Here is a 13,768-nt window from a genome sequence, read left to right on the forward strand (position 1 = left end):
TCTAAAGACTTTTGTGGTTGTCACGTTATAGGGGTGCTACGAGCATCTAGTGGTGTAGACCAGGGATGCTGCTAAACATTTTACAACGCACAAGTCAGCCCCCACGCAAAGAATTTTCTGGCCCAGAATGTCAACAGTGCTGAGGTTGAGAAACCCTGCGCTAAACCATCCTAATCACTCTAGAAAGGAGGAATTATTGGCCTCGTTATAGAGGAGGAAACTGAGAGCTGTAATGTCCCACAACCCAAGTCATATCGCCAGGATCTGGATCGGATCTGTTTCAATCCCTTAAACCCATGTATCTGCTGTATTATCTTGAAGATGGAAATGACCTCCTCATTTCCTAAATAAGGAAATTGAGGCTCAGATGCCAAGTGTCTTGCTCTGTATCTCACTGCTACTGGTGATTCTTTGTCCCTTCACAGTTCGAGGTCTATGATGATGACTAATCACAAATGACTTCACCTCAAACCATGAAGCTGCCAACAAATGTCTCTTTCTCTTGTCCGTTAACCATTACACCCCTAGTAATTAACTTCTTGTTTCTGCTCCTTTAACACTGTAATCTGGTGGTTTTATTGCTCACATCTAATTCACTAGCTTAGTTAATCATTATTAAGCTCCTTCTGTATGCTAAGCACTGTAAAGGTGCGGGATATAAATGGGTCAGAAGGCAAATGGAAGAGAACTGCAAGTTCAGGGGTTGGCAAACTACAGCCCAAGGAGTGCCTGTTTTTGTAAATAAAGTTTTATTGGAACACAACCACGCCCATTCATTTACCTATTGTCTATGGCTGCTTTCACATTACAGCAGCAGAGTTGAGGAATTATGACAGATATACTATGGTCCCCAAAGCCTACAATATTTACTATCTGGTCCTTGACAGAAAAAGTTTGCCAACTCCTACACTAGCTCCATCATTCAAGCCACAAGAGCAAGCACTGACGTGAACTCCCAACTGAATCAAGAAGCACTTTCTTTCATCTCCATGTGCAGCTATAATATCTATTGGCAGTGGCGGGAATCCTAAGTGTTAAATGCTAATACAAATCTAAAACTCAAAAACACTGGGCAATGTCTAAAGACTTTTTTGGTTGTCACATTGTAGGGGTACTACGAGCAAACATTTTGATCCTTAAAAATACTTTCTGATCTTCTAGAACCTATTATAAATAGATCTTCAAATGCATTTCAAATGTATATTATTTCTATTTTGCTATCAGAGGTTTGGGAAGCCTTTAGCGACTGTTCCTCGTCACACTGAAATGAAACAGAGATCAGCGTCCCAGCCAATAGATTAGCTGCTTAGGTGTCAGTTAACTACAGCGGGTTGTCTGCTGCGCTACAGAGGCCTCCGGGTTGATACTTCCTCTCCACTCTCCTTGGGTGCACAGCAAAAGACCCCATTCTGATTTTCCCTGAGTTTTCTGCCACACTGTTGGACTTCAGTCTGTGGATGAGATTCCACTGATCTGAGTACAAGGTCTAGATGTGAACTTGGAGTAGCAGGAGGTCCACCAACTATATAGGCAGTTACAGCCACAACAGCATTGAGAACATGTGCCTACACAGCCAACAGTTTAGGTGGACAATTTAAACCAACGTGTTTTGGATGGATGTTAACTCAAAGACTCTGATAAAAGAGATCCTAAGGTTTCAAAGTGTCTCCCTGAAGGGGCAGTGAAGAGAGAGAAATTAGGCAGATTTACTGTGATGGCTACATCCTGCCCCCGACACTCAGAGAGTACACACATCCACATGCTAAGACCATAGGTCCCCTCACAGACGTGCTTCCCGTATTCAAAAATCCTAAATGACGGTGGTGTCAGGTGGAAAAAATTGTCCTCCATACGAAAGTCATTCCCAGATCCAATAAGACAATCAGGAAGTTCCCCGGGTGCAAACCTGCTCCGGTTTACAGGTCCCTAACTGCTTTTAAGGGAGGCCAGAAGAAGAGAAACGCTACGTTCAGGCATGAATAAGATAGGTCATTGAAAGAGAAGTCAAATGATTGAAAACCCCACGGAGAGGATGAAAGAATTTAGTGTAAAAAATAAGATTAAATCTGTAAAACTGGATTGTTCCTTTACCATGGGTAGACATTGGACATGGGAGCTCAGAGTATGAGAGTGATGGGGTGATGGTGTCACCATCCAGGTCTTACAAGACAGGGTGGCCCATGCTCAAGAGGGCTTGGCCAAGGCAAGGTCAGATCTCACCCAATCATAAGTTCCAGGGCAGCCCTCTGCCACCATTGTGCAGTCACAGTGGGATCTTGCAGTGGGAGAAAGAGAGGAGAATTTGGTTCAATGACAAGCTCAACAATCTTGAACAAATCAGTTTAAATCAATGTCCCTCAGTTTCCTTATCTGAGAAATAGATTGCTGTGTCTACTTCAATTCCATCCTATGGGCCAGTTGGTAGGATCCACAGAGACAATGCCTGTGCAAGTCTCTGTATACTGCAAAGATCTGCAAAGATCTACAAAGATCTGGGCAGTGATATACTCTAGTGCTTCTCTAGTGCCTCCCAGGTGCAAAGGAAAGAAAAGTGGATAAAAGCAGCAGAACCCTGGAAAAAGGATTCTGAGGATTGGCTTTGTGAACTGAGGATGCTAGACCAAGCTTTTGCTTTAGAGGCAAGGTGATAACACTGAAAGTGTTGAAGGGTGGATTTTGAGTTATCCCATGGTGGAACCAACCCATGAATCGACCAGCTGAGTTTTAACAAGGTTCTATTCTATTGGTCCATGATAATGACCCACACTGTAGAAAAGCTGACCAGAAATAATGATCCTTCTCCAGAGGACTTCCATTAAGACTTGAACATGCCTCCTTGCAGGGCTGCCTGGTACCAAGTCAAATTGTGAACAGAGCGATCCGAGCACGTCTGCTAGCTAACGGGCTAACAGTCTCTACAAAATGGCAGCCAGGCCTTGCCTTTCTGTTAACTCCCAAATCTAAAGCTGTGTCGAAAATTATTCCCAGTTTTTTCTTGCTTCACACGGTAAACCTTGTAGGAACAGGAAAAGCAATCTACTTGATGAATGCATTAATTAAGATAATCAGTATACATATAATCACAGGTCAGTTCTCCCCAGCCATCATTCATCAAGCTCTATGGTGCCACAACTGCACTCTCCAGGGTCAGTATCAAATTTCTAAATTTCATACCTTGCTATCGTCAGGAAATGGTGAGCACAGAATTTCAAATGGCAAGAATGAGTGGGAAAGGGTGACATAAATCCTACTGTGTTCCAAGTTGCACTTACTGAAATAAAGACACCATCCTCAATGGTTTAAAAAAAATTCAAGTTAATCAAGGAAAATGAACTAATTCATTTGTTGCAGCTGACAAGAAGCCCCAGCCTTGGCCAGGAAGATAATATATACAAGGGGTGAGTTTATTTTGAAAGATGCAGGGCTATACCTGCATTGAAATTCATATCTTTTCTTGTTCTCTTTGGAGAAAAAAACCCAACTATTATTCAAGGTCTAAACCCTGTATCATCCACATCTTCTTTCTCCTTAAGAAATGCTCTTTGAGGGAGAAGGTCCCAGCCAGCAGCTATTCTCTGCAGTATCCAATCCCAACCTACCCCCAAAGTTGCACTCTAATAATCTCTCATGGGCAGTTTAACCTTAGTAGAGAAATTAATGTATTTTCCCAGCATGCTTTTCTTACATATTGCCACTGTCATGTACATCTGTGAAGGTGTCTGTATTTGTCACTTCATCATCTATTTTCCCATTACACCTGTCTAGACCTTTATTATAAAATGTAATTATACTTCCATGTCAGTCACACCTACTAGCCTACGAGCTCCAAGATAACTTGCTCCATATCTTATTAAATCTGTGGTCCCTGAACCTATGTGCTCAATCTCTCAAGCTAGATGGAGACAGAGAGAAGAAAGGAGGAAAGGAAGAAAAGAAAAAAGAAGGGGAGTGGGAGGGTTGGTCTGTAAGCAAAAAGACAAAGCCATCCTCCTGGCATGTCTTTGTGCTGCCTGGCACAATATCTCAATATTCTTTTTTTTTAAAATTTATTTTTGGCTGTGTTGGGTCTTCGTTGCTGCATGTGGGCTTTTTCTAGTTGTGGCGAGCAGGGGCTACTCTTCGTTGCGGTGCGCGGGCTTCTCATTGCGCGGGCTTCTCTTGTTGCAGAGCATGGGCTCTAGGCACACGGGCTTCAGTAGTTGCAGCACGTGGGCTCAGTAGTTGCAGCACGCAGGCCCTAGAGTGCACGGGCTTCAGTAGTTGTGGCACGTGGGCTCAGTAGTTGCGGTGCGCAGGCTTAGTTGCTATGCGGCATGTGGCATCTTCCTGGACCAGGGATTGAACCCGTGTCCCCTGCATTGGCAGGCAGATTCTTAACTACCACACCACTAGGGTAGTCCTCAATATTCTTGCTGTAGTGAAGCAGGCGGGCTCCAGGGTCAGCTGAACCTGTGTTCCAATCCAGCAGAAGACCACTGTCTAGATCTTGGAAAAGCAACTAAACCTTTCCAAGCCTCAGTTTCTTCATTTGTAGAATGGAGGTGAGAACATTATCTAACTCGCTGTGATAGGAAAGTCAGATGAGAAAATGTCATCAATCACACCACACAGAGTCTGGGAAAGTCCAGAAAAAAAAAAAAAAAAGCCTCAACAGATGCTGGCTATTGCTATCACTATCCTCTTGGATAATCTTCAAAGTCTCTGCAGCTCCCCAGTTCTGATCCTGGAACATCCCTTTTCCTAAAAATGAGTCAACCCCCTGCTAAGAAGCTCTGGGGGCCACTGTCCCCTTTCCTTGAAACTTTCAGTCCTCTCTGTGACTCCCTCCAGCTGAAGCCCAGCAGCAAGGCAGAGAGAAGGGAGATTCTCACATTTGAACATGGCTCAGCCACTGAACTGCCCTCTTACCTCTGGCCAGACACCAGTCCTTCCTGGCTACAGACTCTCTGGCAGTGACAAAGCATCTTTCGTACAGGGGAGCGCTGAGGATTTATGATCAATGACTTAGTGTCTGACATGCAAATCCTAACTATAATTGCCACAACGCCAGCTTTAGAACAAAAATGATTTCTTGGGCAGGAATGGGAAAAACTATGCAAAGCTGTACAGCATCCTGGCTGGGACAGCAGGGAGTCTCTGGAGGCACATTTACTTGGGTTTATATCCTGGTTCTGCCACTTGCTAGCTTGGTGACACTGGGCAAGTCACATAACCTTTCTGGGCCTCAATTTTCTCATCTGTAAGGTGGCAAACCCAGGACTTACCTCAGAAGGTAGTTAAAAGGATTAATTGAGATAATACAGGGAAAGGGTTTAGAACAGTGTTGACATATGGCAAATAAACACAATTAAAACCATCTATCATTAAACCAATGATCTTCATGTAAAACATGACAAGTCGACCGAATTCCGCACACTCTGTAATTTAAAAATCATGGATTCATTCATTCATTCAGTCAGTCAACAACTATTTACTGAGCTCTTGCTATGTGCCAGGCACTGTTCTAGGTGCTGTGAATGGAGCAGAAGACAAACAGATGAAACTCTCTGGTCTCACAGAGCCGCCATCCTAAGACTCACAACTGGGGCCTCCTCTAATGCCTGGCATAAAAAGTGATTCTCAGCCAGGGATGATGTGGCCCCCTGTGGACGTTTGGCAACATCTGGAGACATTTTTGGTTGTTACAACTGGGGTGTGGAAGGTTCTACTGGCATCTAGTGGGCAGAGGCCAGGGATGCTGCTAAACATCCTACAATGCACACAACGTCCCCCCCCAACAAAGAATTATCCCGCAGATGACAACAGTGCCAAGACTGGGCAACCCTAGTGTAAAGGAATCTGTGAGTAGTTATAGGTCTTTTGTTGGGTGTGGTCTTGGGCCACTGGGGGCCACCGAGGCCACTGGGAGAGAACTCGGAAAAGGGAAAGATATGGGTAGGAGGGAGAATAATAGGACCACAGGATACCAGCTTTGCCTGGAATCATCCTTCCCAAGAGAGAATGCATACAAAGTCTGAGAAGTAGGAGGCCCCAACGCCAGGATCAGTATGGTTCTTTTCATTGGTGACAGGTGACCCTTGGGTTGCTAACCTTGCAAGCAGGACCCAATTCCCTCTTTGTCAGTTAACCTCACACCTAAGGGAGAGGTACTCCTGCTTCCCTATGATTTCATATAAGGACCCAGAAATTATCATCAGTTTAGGAAAACATTAATTAAGAATGGAGAGAAGCCTACAGCTCCGTCAACCTTCCTAATGAACAAACCGAAAGATATTTCTGATTTAGGAGACAATACAGGTTTAAACAGCAGAGAGCCCCGGTGGGTTTGAATTCCTGGATCAGTCACTACCAGCCGAGTGACCCTGGGCATCAAAGTGAGATGAGTAAGAACATGGACTCCGGAGCCAGAGCGTGGTCACTTAATGGCCCTTTGGCAAGTAATAGATCATTTTTGTGCCTCGGTTTTCTCATACGTAAAATGGGTACAATGATACCTGCCTTATAAGTCATTACAAAAATTAAATACATTAATTCAGAGAAGCACGTAGAACAGTACCTAGCTCCGAGCAAGACTATGTCAAAGCTTGCTGTCATCATCACCATCGTTGTCATTACTATGTCATGGTAGACAGGTGACCTAACCTCTCTGAGTCCCAGTCAGTTTCCTCTTTTCAAAAATGGGCACAACAGTTGTCACTTCATTGGGCTCCAGATACAATTATGCATGTTAAGCACTCGGGAAAATACTTGACATGTTGGAAGTCCTTATTGTTATTATTTATTGAAAAGTTTGACAAAGCACTGAAACTAGTTCTAATTTAGTCCTACATTACACTATTCACCTTCACTGAAAAGACAATTACATGGTATCAGGATGGTTCCAGAACCCCCAGTGTCTTGTGATGTACCCAAGAGGTGAGCTCCGAGAGCCATAATGAAGTGCCGAAGGTGAGTGTAAAATATTAGCTCTGGACCCACCTTCCTTTAGAGGGCACTTTGCTCTTAATGATTCACATTACTTCAAACAATCTGTAGAGCTGAGACACTATTGGGAATGGAAGGCCTTTACATCCCCTTCACTCCAGCGCTTGCTCTGGTGGAAGAGGAGAGAAGGGGTAGGAGCTGGGCGGGTAGCCCCTCCTCCCATTTCTCTCCATCCTCCCAGCCTGACAGCCCATCACAGAAGGGGCAGAGGCCTCGGGGGCGCTTTGCTGGCAGACCTGCCCGTTACAAGCTCCATACGAGCTTTCGTGCTAGGGTCTCAATTCATTGGAGGGTGAAGGGGACAGGGGCTTTTCAGAAGTCTGACCCAAAGGTCCAGCAAGGCCAAGTCAACAAAGATACTAAAACAAATTGAGAACCAATGATATCCCATCACACGGAAGCCACCTGCTCTAACAGTTGTTCTTGCCAAACTCATTACAACTACATTCAGCTTCTTTCACGTTTCTAGCAGCTCAGGATTTCAAGGGGGAAGCAAGAATGCCCACAGAGCACAGCCTGGAGTCTGCCACCGAGATCTGAGGTTGCATCAAACAAGCAAGAATGTTCTGGTCTCATCCAACCACATGGGGAAGAAGAAGAGATTCCTTTGCCTGATCTCCCTCCAGCTTCTCCACAGTCAAGATGGGCCTGGCAGGGGACCTTGAGGATGGTGACATGAGCCAGTGGGACGCTTACCTGTCCTGAATTGTCAGGTACAATCTGCGGCAATGGATGGTCACCCTCTTGGCTTCAGGGAAGCTGTCTTTTCCTAAATGATTCTGCCTGAACCCTCTTTGCCTGCATTTCCGATGACCAGGACATTGCAATGACTGCTGTTGGTGGCACCCCTTGTCATCCCATGTGTTACCCTTGTCATCCCATGTGTTACTCACCCTAATATCCAGCCCAAACAGTATGGACTAATTTTCATTTACAAGATCACTTACAAACCCATTCCCTGGCCTCAGCAGGCAGAACAAGTTCCATTCTTGCCTGATGGATGGCAGGGGGTGAGAAGCCAAGCACTAATGCTCACACAAAGCAATACTGGAAAAGGTCTGAAAAGCACTGAGAAATTCATGTTGATTTCACTTTCCTTAGCTATATAACTCAGGAATAAATATAAATGAAACATGCAGTGAATATGGCCGGGACCCAGGCTTGACCTTCTGGGCCCCATATGACTTGCATGGTGAGCAGGAAGTGTTTCAACGAGCACTCCCCACCTGCCAAGGCCATCTGCGAGATGCTCACTGGCAGCCAGGAAGTCACAACTTATAAGCTACAGGATTCCTCAAAAGTGCCAGCAGTCTTGGGGAGTAGAGAGGGGATAGGCATGGGGAGAACATGCCTTGTCTTACACTGGGAGGATGTGTGACGAGGCTCCTATTATAAAAATCAGATTGGCTCAAACTTAGTATCAAAGAAGTTTTGAAAAGCCTCAGTAAATCCTGAAATGCTGGAAGTGTGAAATTAACCAGAACCAGAAACTTGACTTAAGGGGTCCTCCAAAGGCATTTTCCAAAGACAATGGAAAGACAGTAAATAATAGTCAATCAATAACTAATTTCAACCATGCTGTACTGATCTGTACGTATTCTCTTTGTGACCATGCATGGTGATTTTCAGGAAGAATTTTGAAGTCCCATATCATGACAGCCTACCAGATTAGGAAAAGACAGACAAGTCTCTTTCAGCCCATTGATATGGCTGGAAAACCAAGCCATAGGTACTGAATGAGCTCTGTAACTTACAGGTGAGCTAACAGAAGGCCCCCGAGATTCCGCCACATTTTGTTCCATCCTCTCTGCCATGTGAAAATCCTCTTCTCAAAAAAGATAAACGTCTGCTTGGGAAAACAAGAGTATGTAGAGGCAGAACAAATTGGGAAGGGGATGCCAAAGGGGATCCCCAAAGGGGATGCTTTGATTTTGAAAAGCAACAGTGTCTAGCATCTCTGCGGACTACTCACACATTCAATTCAGTCCCAAGGTAATTTATACTTCACCAAAGAGTTTCCAGTGTTATAGTAATGCTAGATAAGAGCCATCAGACCTGAAGTAACAGCCTATTTTAATGCCTGGGGAGAAAAAAAATAAAACTTGCATCTATTTATGGAAATTTACAAAGGTGTAAGAAAATGACACTTTTCCCCATCCCCATCTAACAAATGCAGTAAACAGTAAGTCCTCAACACGCAAGAAAGATGCTATGAGCATTTCCACTTACACAGGCATATAAATACAATTATTTCCTTAAAAAAAAAACCACAAAAATATTGGCAGTAGGTATACATCCTACTGGGCGTAGGTATTTTACGTTATATACAGTTAAACACCTATTTGAATTGGGTGCGACGGAACTTAATTGTTTTATTCTATGCATAGCAAAGCAACCAATTGAATCTAATATTAGCCATTCATCAGATAAAACATTTTCAGAGAAACAAACTGCTATATTTTCCCCTCAAAGAATAGCAAGCATTTTAAACACATTTCCCAGAGATGTTACGCCGAGGAAAACAGCTTAGAAATGTGACTTTAAACAAATCCGTTCTCTGGCTACCGACAACAAGACAAATTGGAACAACTGCTTGGCTCTATTCTTTCCAAGGCTCCTTCTGTCCACCTGTCAAAGGCAGTTGTGACCCCACCAACCTAAGAGGCAGCCCTGGAGCCTTGAGATGTGCCACCCTGCGCGGATACCCTATGCTCCGCATGCCAGCATCCTCATTAGGGATTATCCGACTCACTTGAAGCAGGGAGAGAGATGGGCTGGCTGCCAAGCGTTTCTTTCAACACAGATTCTGAAAGAAGATCCTGCAAAGTGCTGAAAGCCCAGATTTTCAGCAGTTCACTTTCTAGACTCTGTTACATAGCAACCATGCCAGCTCACAGAGGGTACCAACCAAGTTAATATTTTGTTTAAATGACACACTGCATTAACTCTCTAGGAAAACCCAAGTTTTCTTCATCAACTTACCTACTGTCAGATATCCTCACTGGAACCAAACATCCACTGGTGGACTGATGAGCTTCTTTAATTTATTAACAAAAAAATTTTTAACAAAAAAGTCTGAAAATGGATCTAACAGTTTCTCAGCAGGGAGAGCAAAAGGTGACTCTTCCCGTAACCATTTGGGCTAATATTATTAAAAGGAAATTAGCATGCAGTTAATATGTGCATAATGCCCTTTAGTTAAAAGATGACTTATACAGTTGCGTTTTGAAAGATACTCATTTCATTCAAAACCTTGAAAAGTGATAACTCAATAACGCTAAATGCTCATAGGGTTTGAGCCCATTGACTTGCACCAACACAGACAAAATTAAAACAGAAGACTAATTCGGAAGAATTAGGAACCCCCAGGAACTGAGCTTCTGTGAGCCTTCCTGGAGGTATATGACAAAGAAGCATGAGAAAGCCAATCAACCACACTTTGAAATTAACTTGAGAGAGCCCAGTGCTTTCCTTTAGGAATACGAAAGCACTAGCAAAAGAAACTACCAGACCACCTCTGCAGAAGGTTTCGGTTCCAGCAGAATGCTGCCACATGTCATGAGAACACAAAACAAAACAAAGCAAAATAAAAACAAAACCCAAAACACTCACAGAGGCTAAATAATGTAAAAAGTACTGTATTGAGGAATTGTTGCCATATATAAGTAAATGATGCCCCACTGGATTTATATGGGGGTCTTGTTTTCTTTTCAACCATCACATCAGTTTAAATTGACATCAATTTGGAGGGATATGCGGCCAACCATTAAGCTGAGTTAAAATCTTCAACATTTTATTTTCTGATTATAAAATCATTAAACTCCCCCTAGTAAAGGTTTTGAAAAATACCAATGGTACACAGAGGAAAAATCAAAACCATCCTTCATCCAACCACCCACAGAGAGCCCCTGGCCTGGGCAGGCACGTTTCTAAGAATATGAGGAAGCTGCTGGTTTTGTGTGTTTTTAGGAATATCAAGAAATCCAAAAGCCATTTTTCCATTTCCACAGCCTTGTGCATTTTTGTAGGAAAAAAGAAAAAGGAAACAGTCCCCTATTGCTCCACTACAACAATTTAACCGTCAGCCAAGTATCACAATTTCCAAGTTGAATGTGTTGACCTCCTTAGCATGCTCAGACCCAGGACTCAGATAAAAGCCACTTAACTTTTCCTCCGCTGAGAAAGGGGTGGATGGTGGGAAATAAACTAGCATTGTTCAGTCCCCCTTACCATGGCTTTTGATTCTTAGCAAAATGCCAGTTCTGTGCTATTTCTTTAAGGTTGAAAGAGTCCCTGCCTATAAAAAGTAAAGCATGACCATTCAGTCTAACTTCCCTTTTTTGCCCAGGTGCCAGCAGAGAGCATCTTCCACACACAATGACATAACAAGGGATAAATGACAGAATAACCAGATACCCACCTTGAAAACTGTGCAGCAAGCACCAGGCTCACAACACCTTCCCACCATGACGTCATGCTACTTTGGTACCAAATTACTGCCCCAAGATTCTTGACGGACTCCTGAAGTACCAAGTTAAGATCTGACTTGGAATTGAACATACACTGCTAATGTTCAGGCTTAACATCTCACACCAAAAAAAAAAAAAAGCACACCTACCCCAGGAAGGTAAAGAGGAAACAGAAGCTGATGGAGAGAAGGCATTAATATGAAAACAGACTCTCTCTCTCTCAACACTTAGGGGAAGCCTTTGAAATAACAACAAAACTAGAAAATCTTTCTAAGCCAGTGAGCCTTTGGTACCTCATACTTCATCAAGTGACATATTTACACAAGTGGCCCTCCTGGACTGGATATTTTTTTCTGTCATGTTCTGGATTTCAGCAGTTTAGTTTACAATCAAATGATATTAATAACCGGTGACAACGTTTCTTAAAGGGCAATTAGGCAAAAAAAGAAAAGACATCCTGAAAATCCAGCCTACCCTTTTACTTTTTAATTCACAGAAACCAAACAGTATTATTTTTTCTTGTTTTTTTTTTTTTTTTTTGGATGCTTCCTCCACCTTTAACCCATGCATGAGGGTTTCAGAGCTTCATCACTGTCAATGTCAACACAGACTGTCCTTTTTTTCCTTCCTCCTAACTGCAAAGAGTCCCTTCAAGCGGCGGCTACCTGGAAATCCACCATCTACGCCTTCATTTCGCCAGGAGCCCATCACTCAGCCTTTGAGGTCTAAGACTCCCCCCCCCCCGGAAAGTGCTCACAGTGTTTATATTTGCTGGAAATTTAAACTCCCTGCTGAGCACAGCATCTACTGTTGCATCGATATATTCCACTGCCTGCGCGATCTCAAATGGGGAGAAAATAAAGTCCAGATGCAATCGAGACAAGGGATTTGGCATCCGTGGAGAAAAGTGCAAACCAGTCCAATCCTCTACCCCAAACGCGGCAGCAGAGTCTGGAGCTCCCTCTCCGGGAGTCATTCCAAAGGAAGGAGCCTCCGGAACTGGGGGGGAGCTGTGGCATTCACCCCCGCCGCGGCTGAGGGCAAAGGCCCGGGCATGAAAAGTTTGCCCACGGAGCTGGGGGCTGTGTGCCATCTGAAGGGCGCTTTCTGCTGCCGGTGGGGACGCGCCGGCTGCGCCTCGCTCGCGCTGGCCAGGACAGGCGTGAGCGTGTGAACCCGTGCACGCTGCGCCCGGGTTTTCGTTACTGACAGCCGCTTGCAACTCCCAGCAGGGGAGCAGCGCCGGCCACCGCCGGGCGGAAAGGGTTACAAGCCACAGTGCAAGGCGGTTTCGCCGCGGCCGTGGGGGCACCGAGTCCCCGGCCCCCTCCGGGTCCGGGTCCTGCTCTCTCGCCTCTCCTCCGCCCCGGGCGCCGTACGATCCCTACCTTGGGCGCTGTGCTGGTGGTTCTCCATGTTCGCCGCCGCCGAGTCCGCCGCCGCCGCCGCCGCCGCCGCCGCCGAGGCGCTGGCCGCTGCTCCCGGGCCCGGGCCGGGGCCGCCGCCGCCGCCGCCGCTCAGCTCCGCCAGTCTCCGGTTGGTGGCCGTGAGTTCGGCTCGCAGGTTGGTCATCTCCTGGCTGGCCGACTGGACCGCCCCATCGATGCGGAGCGCGAGCTGCTTATTGTCTTCCATCATGCTCAGGATTTTGGCCTGGGGGCGAGAGAGGTGACAAAGAGCTGCATGGTGCGCCGGGGGCGCGCGGCCGGGCACCCCCGGCTCTACCTGTTGGGTCCCCCGCGGCCCGGCTCCCCCGAGCCCCGACCCCTAGGCACCGGCAGCGCCGGCTCCTCCGGCGCAGGAATGACAGCGGCGCCTCCAGCCGGATCCGCGGCGGTAGCGAGGCGGCGGGGGGAGGAGGAGGAGGAGAAAGAGGAGGAGGAGGAGAAGGAGGGGGAGGAGGAGGAGGAGGAGGAGCAGCGATCGCCTAGACCCCGGCGCCGAGAGCGGCTCGGAGAAGGACACCGCGCGCCGCCCGCACTCTTTCCGTGGAGCCTACCATTCGCTGCGCGCTCGGGAGGGGGCCCGGGCCGGGGGCGGGGCCGCTGCCTCGGCCTCCCGCGCCCCCCACTTCGGGGACACACCCCCCGGGGGGCGAGGGCGGCGGACGGCGGCCCGGCGTGGGCCGAGGTGGCGCCCCTGGCTAGGGGTGGGGGGCGCCAGCTCCAAGGCCAGTCCTCGGTCCCCTCCTTGGAGCCGTGGGGCGGCCCCCGCCCTGGCGAACTCGCTCCAAGCGCGGCGCAGGGGTCGGGGAGGTGGTGGGTGCTTGGGAGAGAGGGGTGCTCGGAAGAGGGGCCCGGGAGGGGAGCGGGGAT

At 46.5% G+C, this 13,768-nt stretch overlaps 1 protein-coding gene across 2 annotated transcripts in view; it reads right to left on the bottom strand.

The window, feature by feature from the left end:
- Positions 1-13,309, bottom strand: part of KAZN (kazrin, periplakin interacting protein) — a 456,516-nt gene extending 443,207 nt beyond the window's left edge. Inside the window, exons 1-2 of one of the 2 annotated variants that reach the window (XM_061184919.1) lie at positions 13,229-13,309; positions 12,842-13,106 (exon numbers count right to left, since the gene is read on the bottom strand). In XM_061184919.1, coding sequence (XP_061040902.1) covers positions 12,842-13,091 — 250 coding nt within the window. In that variant the 5' untranslated portion in view covers positions 13,092-13,106; positions 13,229-13,309. Of the gene's footprint in view, positions 1-12,841 lie in introns of both variants that reach the window. The other variant, XM_061184921.1, reaches the window with a different exon arrangement.
- Between the last annotated feature and the right edge of the window lie 459 nt (positions 13,310-13,768).

Source organism: Eubalaena glacialis, chromosome 3 (genome assembly GCF_028564815.1).
Source record: "Eubalaena glacialis isolate mEubGla1 chromosome 3, mEubGla1.1.hap2.+ XY, whole genome shotgun sequence".
In the NCBI taxonomy this organism is placed as follows: domain Eukaryota; kingdom Metazoa; phylum Chordata; class Mammalia; order Artiodactyla; family Balaenidae; genus Eubalaena; species Eubalaena glacialis.